Source organism: Populus trichocarpa, chromosome 3 (assembly GCF_000002775.5).
Source record: "Populus trichocarpa isolate Nisqually-1 chromosome 3, P.trichocarpa_v4.1, whole genome shotgun sequence".
Taxonomy (NCBI): domain Eukaryota; kingdom Viridiplantae; phylum Streptophyta; class Magnoliopsida; order Malpighiales; family Salicaceae; genus Populus; species Populus trichocarpa.
In genome coordinates, this window is record NC_037287.2 from 12,436,024 (window position 1) to 12,449,237 (window position 13,214).

Sequence of the window (13,214 nt, forward strand, 5' to 3'; positions counted from 1 at the left end):
TCTTGATTTTGTCGGATTTACGTATGAAGTATTAACTCATTTTAGGCCTTATTTTGGGTCCATGGGCTGAAACTTATGAGCCCAACTTCAGGGGAAGAAAAGGAGTGCTTTCGAAAAAAATTATTGATTTGTTTAAACTCGTAGCATTTTCTACACTTTTTATTGATTTGTTTAAAAAATTCTTCAAAAAAGTATTTTATCATGATTTTAAAAATTAGATGCTTAACTTTGAAGAGTGAAAATTATTATTATAAAATAGTTTAAATCTATAATAATTTTCACTAAAAAAAATATAAAAAGTCGCTTTTTTTCTTTTAGATAAAAGAAAGCTTATTTTATTTAAAAATAAAAACTATCTTAGATATTTTAAATTTAACAAACTTCATTTTGTTTTTTTATACATGATAATTACCCAATATTTAGTTACATAGTTAATAACCTTACATGTTTTAAAATTAACCAACCTTGATTATTTTATTTCAAGTATATTAGATCTACCTTGTCTAGATTTTAATTAAATTATTTAGTAGTTCTATTTACTAAAATAATTTATATAATGTTTGATATTATTTATTATTTACATTTTGTTATGATACTTGTGTGGTTTTTTTAAAAAAATATTTCTTAAGCAATTTATTTAGTTTCTTAATTTTTTATTTTTTAAATAAATTGTTTGATTTAAATTATAAGTTTAATAACAATTTCACTATCATGGTAATTAATTATTAAATAGTTTGATGTATATAATTTCATAGTATAGCACCACATGACATGGTACAATAGATATGATTGGAGGCAAAAAGACTCTTGGACTCTTAAGCAATTTTAAAAAATTCCTTTAAATGCACTAAGTTGATGTGGAAGGTGCATCCTCAAAATCATCCAAGAAAAATTCTTAGTTTCCTATTAACAAAAAAAAAATGTCATGTGATGATAATACTATTACGAAAATATTTTATAGAACACATATATAATTAAGATTTAGAAAAAAAAAAGGAGTAAAAAAAAATATTATTCAATCTTATTCATTACACTATGAACATTTACGATGTTTTTTTTTTTTTGCATTTGATTCTTTTATTTTTTATTTAGTTATTGAATTTTATTTATTTTCAATTAAGTCTTTGGATTGTGTGTGTGTGTTTTTTTTATAGGAGTTGATTTTGTGATCATATTTTTTTTTCATCATATAGCTAAAAAAAATTGTTTTGGAAAAAAAAAATTATTAAATTTTATGGAGTCCATTAACAGGTTCATGAGTTTGGCGAGTTAATACAGGTTGACTCGGTTCATGGGTTTGGCTGGTTAATTTTTTTTTTTCAATTTCATCATTTAAAATTAGGTTGATTGAGAATTATGCTTCATGATTTTTTTTATTCAGTTTCTATAAGGTCATCGCGGTCTTAGACAAACATTCCAGTATTGGATTGACGCTTGATTTTGTGATTATATATTTTTGTTATCATGTAGTTAAATAAAGAATATTTTTGGGGGGAAATCAAGTTATCGATCCTAGTAAAGTCTATGACCCGGTTCATAGGTTTGACAGGTTAAACTGTGTGACCTAGTTCATGGGTTTGATGGGTTTGCCCACCAAACCTGATGTGCCTTTTTTTAATTTTTTTCTTCAATATCGGGTTCATTAAAAATAAGTTTCATAATTTATTTTGGTTTGTTTTTATAGACACAAATTTGAATACCTAAGAATTAAGCAAGCACACGTTTATAAATATTTGATTTTATTAAAATGTATAACATTATACAATGTCTATTTAAAATATTCATACAAAAGAATAAATTAATCTTTTGATTTTTCATTTGAATTTGATTTATGGCGGCTTGATTTATTTGTGAAATCAAGCTAATATTTAATTATACATGGAAAGAATTACATGTTGTATAAATGTTTATTATTTTGATGTACTAATAAATGTGTAAAAATATATTATTTTAATGTAGTTCCTCAAACTATATATTGGTTTTCAGGTACCTCAAATAAGTCTAATGTTGTTGTAGTCTAATGATGTTTCTAGTTCTATATATTAGTTATATATGCATGCATGCATGCTCATAAAAAAGTTAAATATATCCTTTAGTGATGTGTTAGTATCAGATAACTAAGAAACATGTTTTTTGAAAGTTTAAACTTGATTTTTTTTTGTAATTATGTTCAATGGTAATTTTACTTTGGAATGTAAATTAATTATGTTGTTGTATGATTTTAGTTGTTTAAAGTCATTGTTGTATGAATATGACTCATCAAAATTATATATTATGCTTGATGGAGCATGGAAATAATGGGTAGGCCTAAGACTACCAATGGTATTGAAAAATTGATTATGGTTATCCAACGATATTTTTTTTATAGACTTCAAATATAAATGAAAAAGGATTGAGAGTTTTTAAAGAAGCTTCCTTGTCTGAAATACTTGTATTAACAAAAACTTTGTATTTTCAAGAAGAATTCTTTTTATCCTTTATGTCTCGGATGAAGCCCTTTATTTATAGAGATTTGTAAAGGCACTCAAGTTTTTTGCCAATATCATATGATATTATTTTATTGGTTGATTTTTATTTATGAGATATTGTATTTATGATAAATTATTTTAAATATCTCATATCATGTGTCAACTTTTCGACAAAAAAATATATGAATGTCTATTTATTTTTCATTTTATTTATTTCAATTTTTTTATTTTTTATGTAAACATAAAATAAAAATGACATGTGAAAATTTTTGATTTTTTTTATTCTTTCTATAGCTTTATATATGATTATTACAGTCTTAACTAAAATATCTCTAAATTAAGTTGGTGCTTAATTTTACGAATATTTATTTTTTTATCATATAATTAAATAAAAATAATTAAAAAATAAAGTTATTAAATGTAATAGTTTTTTATCATATAATTTTGATTTTTTGATTTTTTTATTCTTTCTATAGCTTTATATATGATTATTACAGTCTTAACAAAAACATCTTTAAATTGAGTTGGTGCTTGATTTTATAAGTATTTTTTTTATCATGTAATTATATAAAAATAATTAAAAAAATAAAATTATTAAATCTAATAAAGTTTATAACTGGGTTATAAAAACATTGAATTCAATTTAAAATATCATTGTCTAAAGTACCTTGAGCAATATACCCATAGTGATAGAAGCAAAGTAGACATGAAAGTCCAAGGACAATAATCCTAGGTAGCAGCAAAAATCTCTCTTTTTTTCTTAACAAGGAAGCAGCTAAACATGGGTCTAGCCAAATTGATAAATAGGTAACAGGATGCCTGGTCATGACCGGGCCTGGTAGGGAAGCAAAAGAGAGAGTGCCATCTGCAAAAATGCGACGATTATAAGATAAGTCTTTTTTTTTTTTTTTTTGAATGTAGGAGAGGGCTAGTGTCTGATATGTTTGGAAATTTGGAAATCCAGTGTAAATTATATTTTTAATTAAATAAGAGATCAACAAAGTAAAGAATATTAAAGAACAAGCAAAACTATAAAAGTTATAAACCAAGATTTTATCAATTAATTAATGCTTGGCCTGGAGCGCTGTCAGGCTAATGAGGTGGGCATGTTGCTCGTTATCCGAGGATGTCGAGCTTGAGGATTTTTATCGTCACACCTCGGGCATAACTGGATTCGCTATATCTATGAATTGAAACATAATGCTTGAAACTAATGTTATAAATTTTATAAATATTTACAATTTTAGAGATTTTTATATAAAATTGTAGAGAGATTATTTATCAACAAATAGACTTAATTAAATAAGTCTATACTCCACCAACACCATTAGGTATATTAAAGTCTCTTATAGTCTACCATGTCTCCATCTTTTTGCTGGATAAAATTAATAGAATATAACTCACAATTCAAAATATTATAAAGGTGAAATTACACTTTAGCTCTTCTTATCCATAAAAAGACAAAGCTTGTGAGCTATAAATACATCATAAATCATTTTAAATAAAGATTCACAATATTCATTCTCTACTGCATATATATTTAAGAGCATCTATCTCTAGAATACGAATATTATTGTATTTTTTCTATCTAAAAAGATACTTACTCAAATATCTGAGAGTTCTCATATCCATCAAATAAGATATTTTACAAGTACTAGCTACAAACCATCTTGGCTGAGAAAAATATATGAGATTATTAACCAATTATCTAATATGGGAGCCATGTTTTTGTGCTAGTTGGACTTTTGGTACTTCATTAAAAAAGAGCTTTGGAAGAACAAGGTAAAACTAACTCAAAGGATATCTGGATAACAAACACTTGATGCGAGGTCATTTTATACCCAAGTTTCTCATCCTTGTAAACTTGCAGACTTCTCTTCATCTATTTATGATAATCACGTTAATCACACGTGACCGATTATTGTTGTTTCTCTTTAGGTAAATTGAAACCTAGCGTATACAAAATGGAAAATTTACCTACAATAAAATTGTTAAAGACCGCCATCTTAAAGAGAAATTGTTTATACCAATTAATATATCTATAACCTGAAAGGCTGGTCTAGCGAATATCAGCTTGTGCTTTCTCCAAGTCTCAAGTTTGAATCCTTATATCAAAAAAAAAAAAAAAACTCTTGGGGCCATGGGCTACAATAATTTAAAGCCTGTTTGAAATTATGGTATTAATTACCGTTTAAAAGTATTTTTCACTTAAAAATACATTAAAATAATATTTTTTATTTTTAAAAAATTATTTTTAAAATCAACACATCAAAACGATCTAAAAATATATAAAAAAGATAATTTTTAATAAAAAAACAATTGAATTTTGAAGGAATGCAACTGCGTTCCCAAATGCAGCCTTAACATGATACGTGAAAGTTGACCGATATTCTGCGTCTTCAAAAAAAAAAAATTTAATATATCTATACACATACAAGTTGTTGTAAAAATCAACAATAATACGGGTTATGCACTTGATGATTAATACGTATTACTACTACATGCCATGAAAGCTCAAAATTACTTTTTATGACTAATATCCCCTTGGAAAATTAGAGCTGCAAAGATAATTATTTCATCGTAATTAAGGAGACATTGGTTCTTAATAACTTGTCAAATTAACCGTGAATCTGAAAGGTGTCATCCGCCGGTAAGATCAAACTATTATCATCAAATGGTAACATACTGCCGGGCAATTCCAACAATTGAGATTAGTCAATCTTTATTTCCAGAGAAAGCATGAACGGATTTGTTATCTCATAACCTAAACCTAAACTGCTTGGTAAGTTTGGCAATATTCAAGTTAAAGAAAGGGAAATAGAATAAAACTTCTTGACGATGTCAAATGGCGCCGTTCTTGCATGAATATTTGTCCTGTAATTTCGCAATAAGTGGAACTTGGTAATAGCAGAGTTCATAATTTGTTGTCAATACTTGTTAATGCTCGGCATTGTCTTGGTGGTGATGAGTGATGACGAGGACGTTTCCATGGTCAAAATGTACATTGAATATGGGGTAACTTCTTGTTATTTTTTTTTAGTTTAACATGGGTGTCTGGGCCAGCTTGCGCGCACCTCGACTAATCCCACGGACCCTGAAGTTAACGACCATGTAAGCCTTCAGTGGCCATCATATAAGCAATCACATGGCTCGAACCTGAGATCACAGAGAAAGCAAACCTCGGTAACTTCTGGTTATTGATTAGTGAACAGAGTGCCATATCAATGACGAGGTAGCCATCAGCTTACAGGGTTTTTTTAAAAGAATATTGTTATTTGTAGCTTTCGAGAGTTTCAATTTATATTTAAAAATCTTACTTGCTGATAAGGAGAAAAAGGACGTTGTAACTTGTTTGAGTGGATGTGTTTTCATGTCTGCAATTTCCTAGAAGAAATACTGAACTTTTCAACCTCACGAACGGAACTATTCATGTGGCATTTCCTGAAATTAAGTACTTGGAAAAGTTTATGGGTTATCTCGGGTTTACCGAACTAGTTTTGCAGGTGAAGTAAGTCACTGAAAACGTACGTGGCTTGGTTAACCAGGTTTTATCACCTGAACGTCTTTTTGGCTCGGCTCGACTAGAAATCTGGTTTGAGTCGGGTTTGAGTCCCAGGTTTCTCGGTTTAGATTCCAGATCATGAATTTCCCGAGTCATCTGTTAGGTATGGTTGAGTTTAAGAAACATGGTTTTTTCATCCCTTTCTATATATAAAAAAAAAAAACAAATTAGGCTTCCTAGGTGCCTCATCATTCATGAAAATGATCCTTGGAATTTCAATTGTGACAGCAGCCCATGAAGTTTTCCACGAAAGAGAAAGTAGCTGCTTGGAACTTTCAGCGAGTGAGAGATCATCAATCATTTAACTCCCCTGCGCAAGTAATTTAAGCTCTCTGGACTCTAATTGGTAGAAATGGCCATATACTTTTGAGGCTGGCGTAACTAAAGCCAAATTGGAGAATTTCTTGGAATTTACTATTTTCGGAAGAGACAATAAAAAACTCTACAGATCTATATTCCTGCGTAAATTACGCTCTCAAGCAAGTAAGTGACTGGATGGTGTGTAGATAACTGATCACCAGGGATCTTGAATATTTCCTATGACAACCATGGCTAGTTGACCAATACGAAAACCGTTGAAAAATAATCTCAACACAATAGCTTAATTATTCTCTAACATATATTTTCAAGTGAAAATCCTTTAAACTTGAAACTTGCATAAGCCTACATTACCTTGTGCTAAATTTTTATCAAATAAATAAGAATTTTGAGACTCGAACTCATAACCATTTAGTCATCATAACTTTGATATATGTTAAAGAACCATCTTAATTCAATAACTTAAATTATTAGGTGAGATCTCAAAGTATGATTCATACTATTATCTAACCAGAGCAAACTATATAAGCCCAAAGTTGGAGTCTAGAATCACAGTTCAAACAACCAAGCCTGACATTTAACCTGAACCCCGAACAAAACCAGCTGCTTCTAAATTCTTAGTGTCCTGACACATACAACAAAAATCCCATCTCCAGCCTTCTTTTAAGAAATACCCTTACATACCCATTCCTGTCACAAATCTAATGCATATATTAGAATAGCACTTCGGATACAGTTAATTTTCTGACAAACAGAACCAACTCTATCTTGTAACCAAGCAGATCCCGAACTTCTAGCTATTTAAGCAAGGGATAAAATGGCTGAAGGTTCAGTGAACTTTCTCCTCTCGAAGCTTGCTCAAATTCTCGAAGAAGAGGGCCAGCTTTTGACAGGGGTTCGGACAGAAGCTGAGTATATCAGTTCCATCGGTGGTGTCTTGGCAGCAAAAGACAAGAATAAAATAAAATAGACGAATGGGAAATGGTCCATCGTAGCCTTGGTGCTGGATTTGAAAACAACGACACACTGATGAATACGAGAAAAATACTGTCACTGAGTTACAATGATTTGCCTTACTATCTCAAATCTTGCTTGTTGTATTTCAGCATCTTCCCTGCAGGTAATCCAATTAAGCGGATGAAACTTATTCGGCTATGGATAGCTGAAGGATTTGTGGAAGGAAAGGAAGGAATGACATTAGAGGAAGTTGCAGAAGACTACCTGAATGAGCTCATAAAAAGAAGCTTGGTTCGTGTAGTAAAGGCAGCCAGTGATGGACGCGTCAAAACATGCCGCATCCATGACCTTCTGCGCGAGATTATGATTACAAAGGCAAAAGACCAAGACTTTGTAGCAATAGCCAAGGAAGAAGGCATGGTGTTGTCTGAAAAAGTCCGTCGGGTGTCATTACATAAAGCCGTGCCAAGCATACAACGAAGACATGTTGCCTCTCGACTTCGTTCAGTGCTCATATTTTGGGGGGCAGATTCTTGTCCTGATTCTCCTGCGCCTAATTTGTCGTTCGGTCACCTGAGGTTGCTTAATGTGTTAGATCTGGAAGGAGCACCTCTGAAGGAATTCCCCAGCAAAGTTTCCAGCCTCTTCCTCTTAAAGTATCTAAGTTTGAGGAACACCAATGTCAATTCCATTCCAAGCTCCATTAGCAAGCTTCTGAATCTGGAAACGTTGGATCTAAAACATACTCAAATCTCTGAATTGCCTGTTGGGATTCTGAAGCTCAGAAAACTTCGCCACCTTTTGGTGTATCGTTATGAAATTGATTGTGATGACAGGATTCACATCAAATATGGTTTCCAACCACCACCTCAAATCGGAAGTCTACAATCCTTACAAAAACTCTGCTTTGTAGAGGCAAATCAAGGCGGTGATCTTCTGCTTGAACTGGGAAGGTTGAATCAGTTGAGACGGTTAGGCATTGTAAGGTTCAGGAAGGAACATGGGAAGGCTCTATGTTCTTCTGTTACAAAGCTGACAGACCTTCGTGCCTTATCCATTTCTTCAATCACAGACAGTGAATTTATTGATTTGGAGTACTTATCATCTCCTCCTCGATTTCTTCAGCGAGTGTACCTGACAGGACGGTTACAGAGTTTACCAGAGTGGTTGCATTATTCGGATAGCTTGGTCAAGTTGGTTTTAAAATGGAGTCGGTTAAGTGATGATCCACTGCTATCTCTTCAGCATCTGCCCAATCTAGTACACCTCAAGCTTATACAGGCTTACAATGGGGAGATGCTGTGTTTCCAAGCTAAGGGATTTCAACGGCTCAGGTTCCTGAGCATAAATAAATTAGAGAGTCTCAGAGTGATAACTGTTCAACAAGGAGCAATGCCTTGTCTTGAAAAGCTGATCGTCCAAAGCTGCAAGGAATTGAAAACGGTGCCATCAGGTATTGAACACCTGACCACGCTGAAGGTATTGGAATTTTTCAATATGCCAAAAGAACTCATCATGACGTTGCAACCCAGTGAAGAGAATGGGGATGATTTGAAGGTTGAGCATGTTCCTGATGTTTACTCACCTACTGGAACAACGGTATATTGGATAACTTCACTTTATTCACCAAAGAGGATGGAAGTTCTGCCCTGCCTAGCCCTAGCGGTAGCAGGCGACTATATTTGGAAATAACATGTTTTGATTTGTTATAAAGTATTTTTAATTTATCTCTGTGATTGTAAATTAACCATGAATAAGCTTATCTCTGATTTTGTCTCCCTTCCCTTCGTTCTCTGTTGTGTTCTCTTAATTTGGTGTACGGTGTGCTGTGTAAACTGTGAATATTTCTCGTTAATATTCAAATAATCTGTGTCGATGGAGGAGTGTGGAGCTAGGGTTGATTTTTCTACAAGGCTGCTATATATCATATATAAGAATGTTTGGATGAGAGGTAGATTGTGTTTTTTTTATATAGTAAAAACATGTTTTTATAGTTTTTGAAGGTGTGATTTGTGCTTAAAATGTATTGTATCTTTGAAAAAAAACCACCACACTTCCAAGCGAAACACCCTCAAAAAGCTTTCTGACTTCAGTTTTTGAAATAGTCTTTACCGAGCTTTTTATAGCATACGCATCTCGCAACAAAAATGCTATTTAGAAGAGTTAAATTGATAATACAAATTTTTAAATAGTTTAAATATAATTTTTTTGTTTATATATACTCTATGGTAAAAAAAACTCATTTAAAAAAGTTAATACTATTTATTAATTATAACGAACTAATACAACTTCAATCAAAAACCTTTTTATTAAAAATAAATTTATTTTTAATCTTTTTGATTGATATATAAAAATAGTTTTTCATGTAAAAATAATATTATTTTGACTCTCCAATATAGTTTTTTCATTGAAGCTGTAAAAATAAGATATGAAAGTCCATTTAATATATCCATTGGATCCAATGCCCTATTGAGGAGGCCCATAGGCCAATGAGAATCACTGGCTTTAAGCCTTTAAGATACAAAACAGTCAGCATGGTACAAATCAATAAGGGTTGCAACCAATTGCCCCATTCCCCTTCTCTTAAGGGAGTAATGTTTCTTGTTTCAATTTGTATCCAACACTTATAGCTTGTCATTAAGATTTATACAAATAAAATCTACATGTAAAATTATATTCCAGAAAGATATAGAGAACCCATAATCAATAAAAGCATAACAAAAAAAAATATTCTAAGTCATTTGATGCACGTGAAAGCTATGTAGGACAACAATAACACAAAAATCATTAAAAAAAAACACGGAAGGTTTAATGATAAAAAAAATATTACAAACGTGACCCTGAATTCACAATTTTATTTTCTGAAAAATTAAGTATATGGTAACTGTCTTTTTAAGAGGTTCACAAGAGCTCTTAAAAAACTCTACCTCTTTAGAAATAACTAGGAATATAAAAATATAAAAGGAATAAATAAAAGAAAGAAATATGAATTAAAATATGGAATCTGAAAAACTATAGAAAAAATAATAAAATCGGAGCATCAAGGCTCTAAATTTAAATGACTTATATATATGATCGATATTTAACCCAATTTTTTATTTTTTTTTGGATTAGGACTTTTAATTGTCATATACGTAAGTTATCACGTAAGGAAGCTTGTGCATGATCCAATTAAGGTGAATCATCAGCTGCATATCTCTCCAACTTGATAAAAACATCTCATAGATTCCCCCGTCTCAAGATTTATTAGGGATGATTGTAAATTTCTCAGTTTCTTAATAAGAAGTGTTAGGGAAAACATTGATTTGTTTAAAAAATTCTTCAAAAAAGTAGTTTATCATGATTTTAACAATTAGATGCTTAACTTTGAAGAGTGAAAATTATTATTATAAAATAGTTTAAATCTATAATAATTTTCACTTAAAAAAAATATGAAACGTGCCTTTTTCTTTTAGATAAAAGAAAGCTTATTTTATTTAAAAATAAAAACTATCTTAGATATTTTAAATTTAACTAACTTCATTTTGTTGTTTTATACATAATAATTACCCAATATTTAGTTACATAGTTAATAACCTTACATGTTTTAAAATTAACCAACCTTGATTATTTTATTTCAAGTATATTAGATTTTACCTTGTCTAGATTTTAATTAAATTATTTAGTAGTTCTATTTACTAAAATAATTTATATAATGTTTGATATTATTTTTTATTTACATTTTGTTATGATATTTGTGTGGTTTTTTTAAAAAATATTTCTTAAGCAATTTATTTAGTTTCTTAATTTTTTTTTATTTTTTAAAGAAATTGTTTGATTTAAATTATAAGTTTAATAACAATTTTACTAGCATGGTAATTAATTATCAAATAGTTTGATGTATATAATTTCATAGTATAGCACCACATAACATGGTATAATAGATATGATTGGAGGCAAAAAGACACTTGAACCTTAAAAGAGGTTGTAACAAGAGGAATTTTTTAAAAAATTCCTTTAAATACCCTAGGTTGACGTGGAAGGTGCATCCTCAAAATCAACCAAGAAAAATACTTAATTTCCTATTGATAAAAAAAAAATGTCATGATAATATTATTATGAAAATATTTTATAGAACACATATATAATTAAGATTTAGAAAAAAAAGGGAGTGGAAAAAAAATATTATTCAATCTTATTCATTATACAATAGTAATTCATGATGTTTTTTTTCTTTTTGTATTTGGTCCTTTAATTTTTTATTTGGTTATTGAATTTTATTTTTTTTAATTAAGTTTTTGGATTGTGTGTTTTTTTTTTGGGGATTGAAGTTGATTTTGTGATCATATATTGTTTTTCATCATATAGCTAAAAACATTGTTTTGGAAAAAAAAATTTATTATTAAACTTTATGGAGTCCATTAACTGGTTTATGAGTTTAACGAATTAACCTGGGTTGATCCGATTCATGGGTTTAGCTGGTTAAAAAAAATTATTATTTTTTTTGCAATTTCATCATTCAAAATTAGATTGATTGAGAATTATGCTTCGTGATTTTTTGTTCAATTTCTATAAGGTCATCGCGGTCTTAGACAAACATCGCAGTATTGGGTTGGCGCTTGATTTTGTGATTATCTATTTTTGTTATCAAGTAGTTAAATAAAGAATATTTTTGGGGAAAAATCAAGTTATTGATCCTAGTAAAGTCTATGACCTGGTTCGTAGGTTTGACGGGTTGAACCATGTGACCTAGTTCACGGGTTGAACCATGTGACGAAATCAAGTTAATATTTGATTATATATGGTGAAAATTACGTGTTGTATAAGTATTTATTATTTTAATGTACTAATAAATGTGTAAAGATACGTTATTTTAATGTAGGTCTTCAAACTGTATGTTGTTTTCAGGTACCTCACATACTTGTCCGGAGTTGTAGCCTATTGTTGTTTCTAGCTCTACTTTAGGCTAGTTTTATATGTATGCATGCTCATGTCTATTGTTGTTTAGCGTCATTGTTGTATGAATATGACTCATCAAAATTATATATTATGCTTGATGGAACATGGAAATGATGGGTAGGCCTGAGACTACCGATGGGTTTATTTAACATGAAATGAATAATACATGACGTGATTATATGATTGAGATTTCAATGCATATATATATTTTTTTTGTCGTTACAACTTTGTTTTTTTATAGATTTCAAACATAGATAAAAAAGGCTCGAGAGTTTTTAAAAGAGCTTCTTTATCTGAAAAGCTTGTATTTAAAAAACTTTATATTTTTAATAAGAATTTATTTTTGTCCCTTATGGATAGGGAGAAACTATTTATTTATAGAGATTTGTAGAGGCGTTCAAGTTTTTTTGTCAATGTCATATGATATTATTTTATTAATTGATTTTTATTTATGAGATATTGTATTTATGATAAATTATTTTAAATATCTCATCTCATGTGTCCACTTTCCATTGACAAATAAATATATAAATGTTTATTTATTTTTTATTTTTTTATTTTTTATGTAAACATAAAATAAAAATGATATATGACAAATTTTAATTTTTTAATTTTTTTTATTCTTTCTATAGCTTTATATATTTGTTATTTCAGTCTTAACAAAAACATCTCTAAATTGAGTTGGTGCTTGATTTTGTAATTATTTATTTTTTTTATCATGTAATTAAATAAAATTATTAAATTCAATATAATTTATAACATGAGTTAAAGGAAATTGAATTCAAATTAAAATGTTGTTGTCTAAATAACCTTGAACAATATAAGCAAAGTAGACACGAAAGCTCGAGGACAATAATCCTATAGGTAGCAGCAAAAATCTCTCTTTTTTTCTTAACAAAGAAGCAACTAAACATGGGTCTAGCCAAATTGATAAATAGGTAACAGGATGCCGGGTCATGACCGGGGCTTGT

The 13,214-nt window shown here is 29.8% G+C and overlaps 1 protein-coding gene across 1 annotated transcript; it reads left to right on the top strand.

Annotated features, from left to right (window-relative positions):
* Positions 1-7,306: 7,306 nt before the first annotated feature.
* Positions 7,307-9,181, top strand: LOC7491887 (disease resistance protein RPM1-like). Its single transcript, XM_052451035.1, has one exon. The coding sequence runs from the start codon at positions 7,330-7,332 to the stop codon at positions 8,995-8,997; it is 1,668 nt and encodes a 555-aa protein (XP_052306995.1). The 5' UTR covers positions 7,307-7,329; the 3' UTR covers positions 8,998-9,181.
* The last annotated feature ends 4,033 nt before the right edge of the window (positions 9,182-13,214 follow it).

Bases quoted from the DNA above. Each gene is read 5' to 3' on its own strand.
- LOC7491887 (XM_052451035.1), top strand. From the start codon at position 7,330: ATGGTCCATCGTAGCCTTGGTGCTGGATTTGAAAACAACGACACACTG.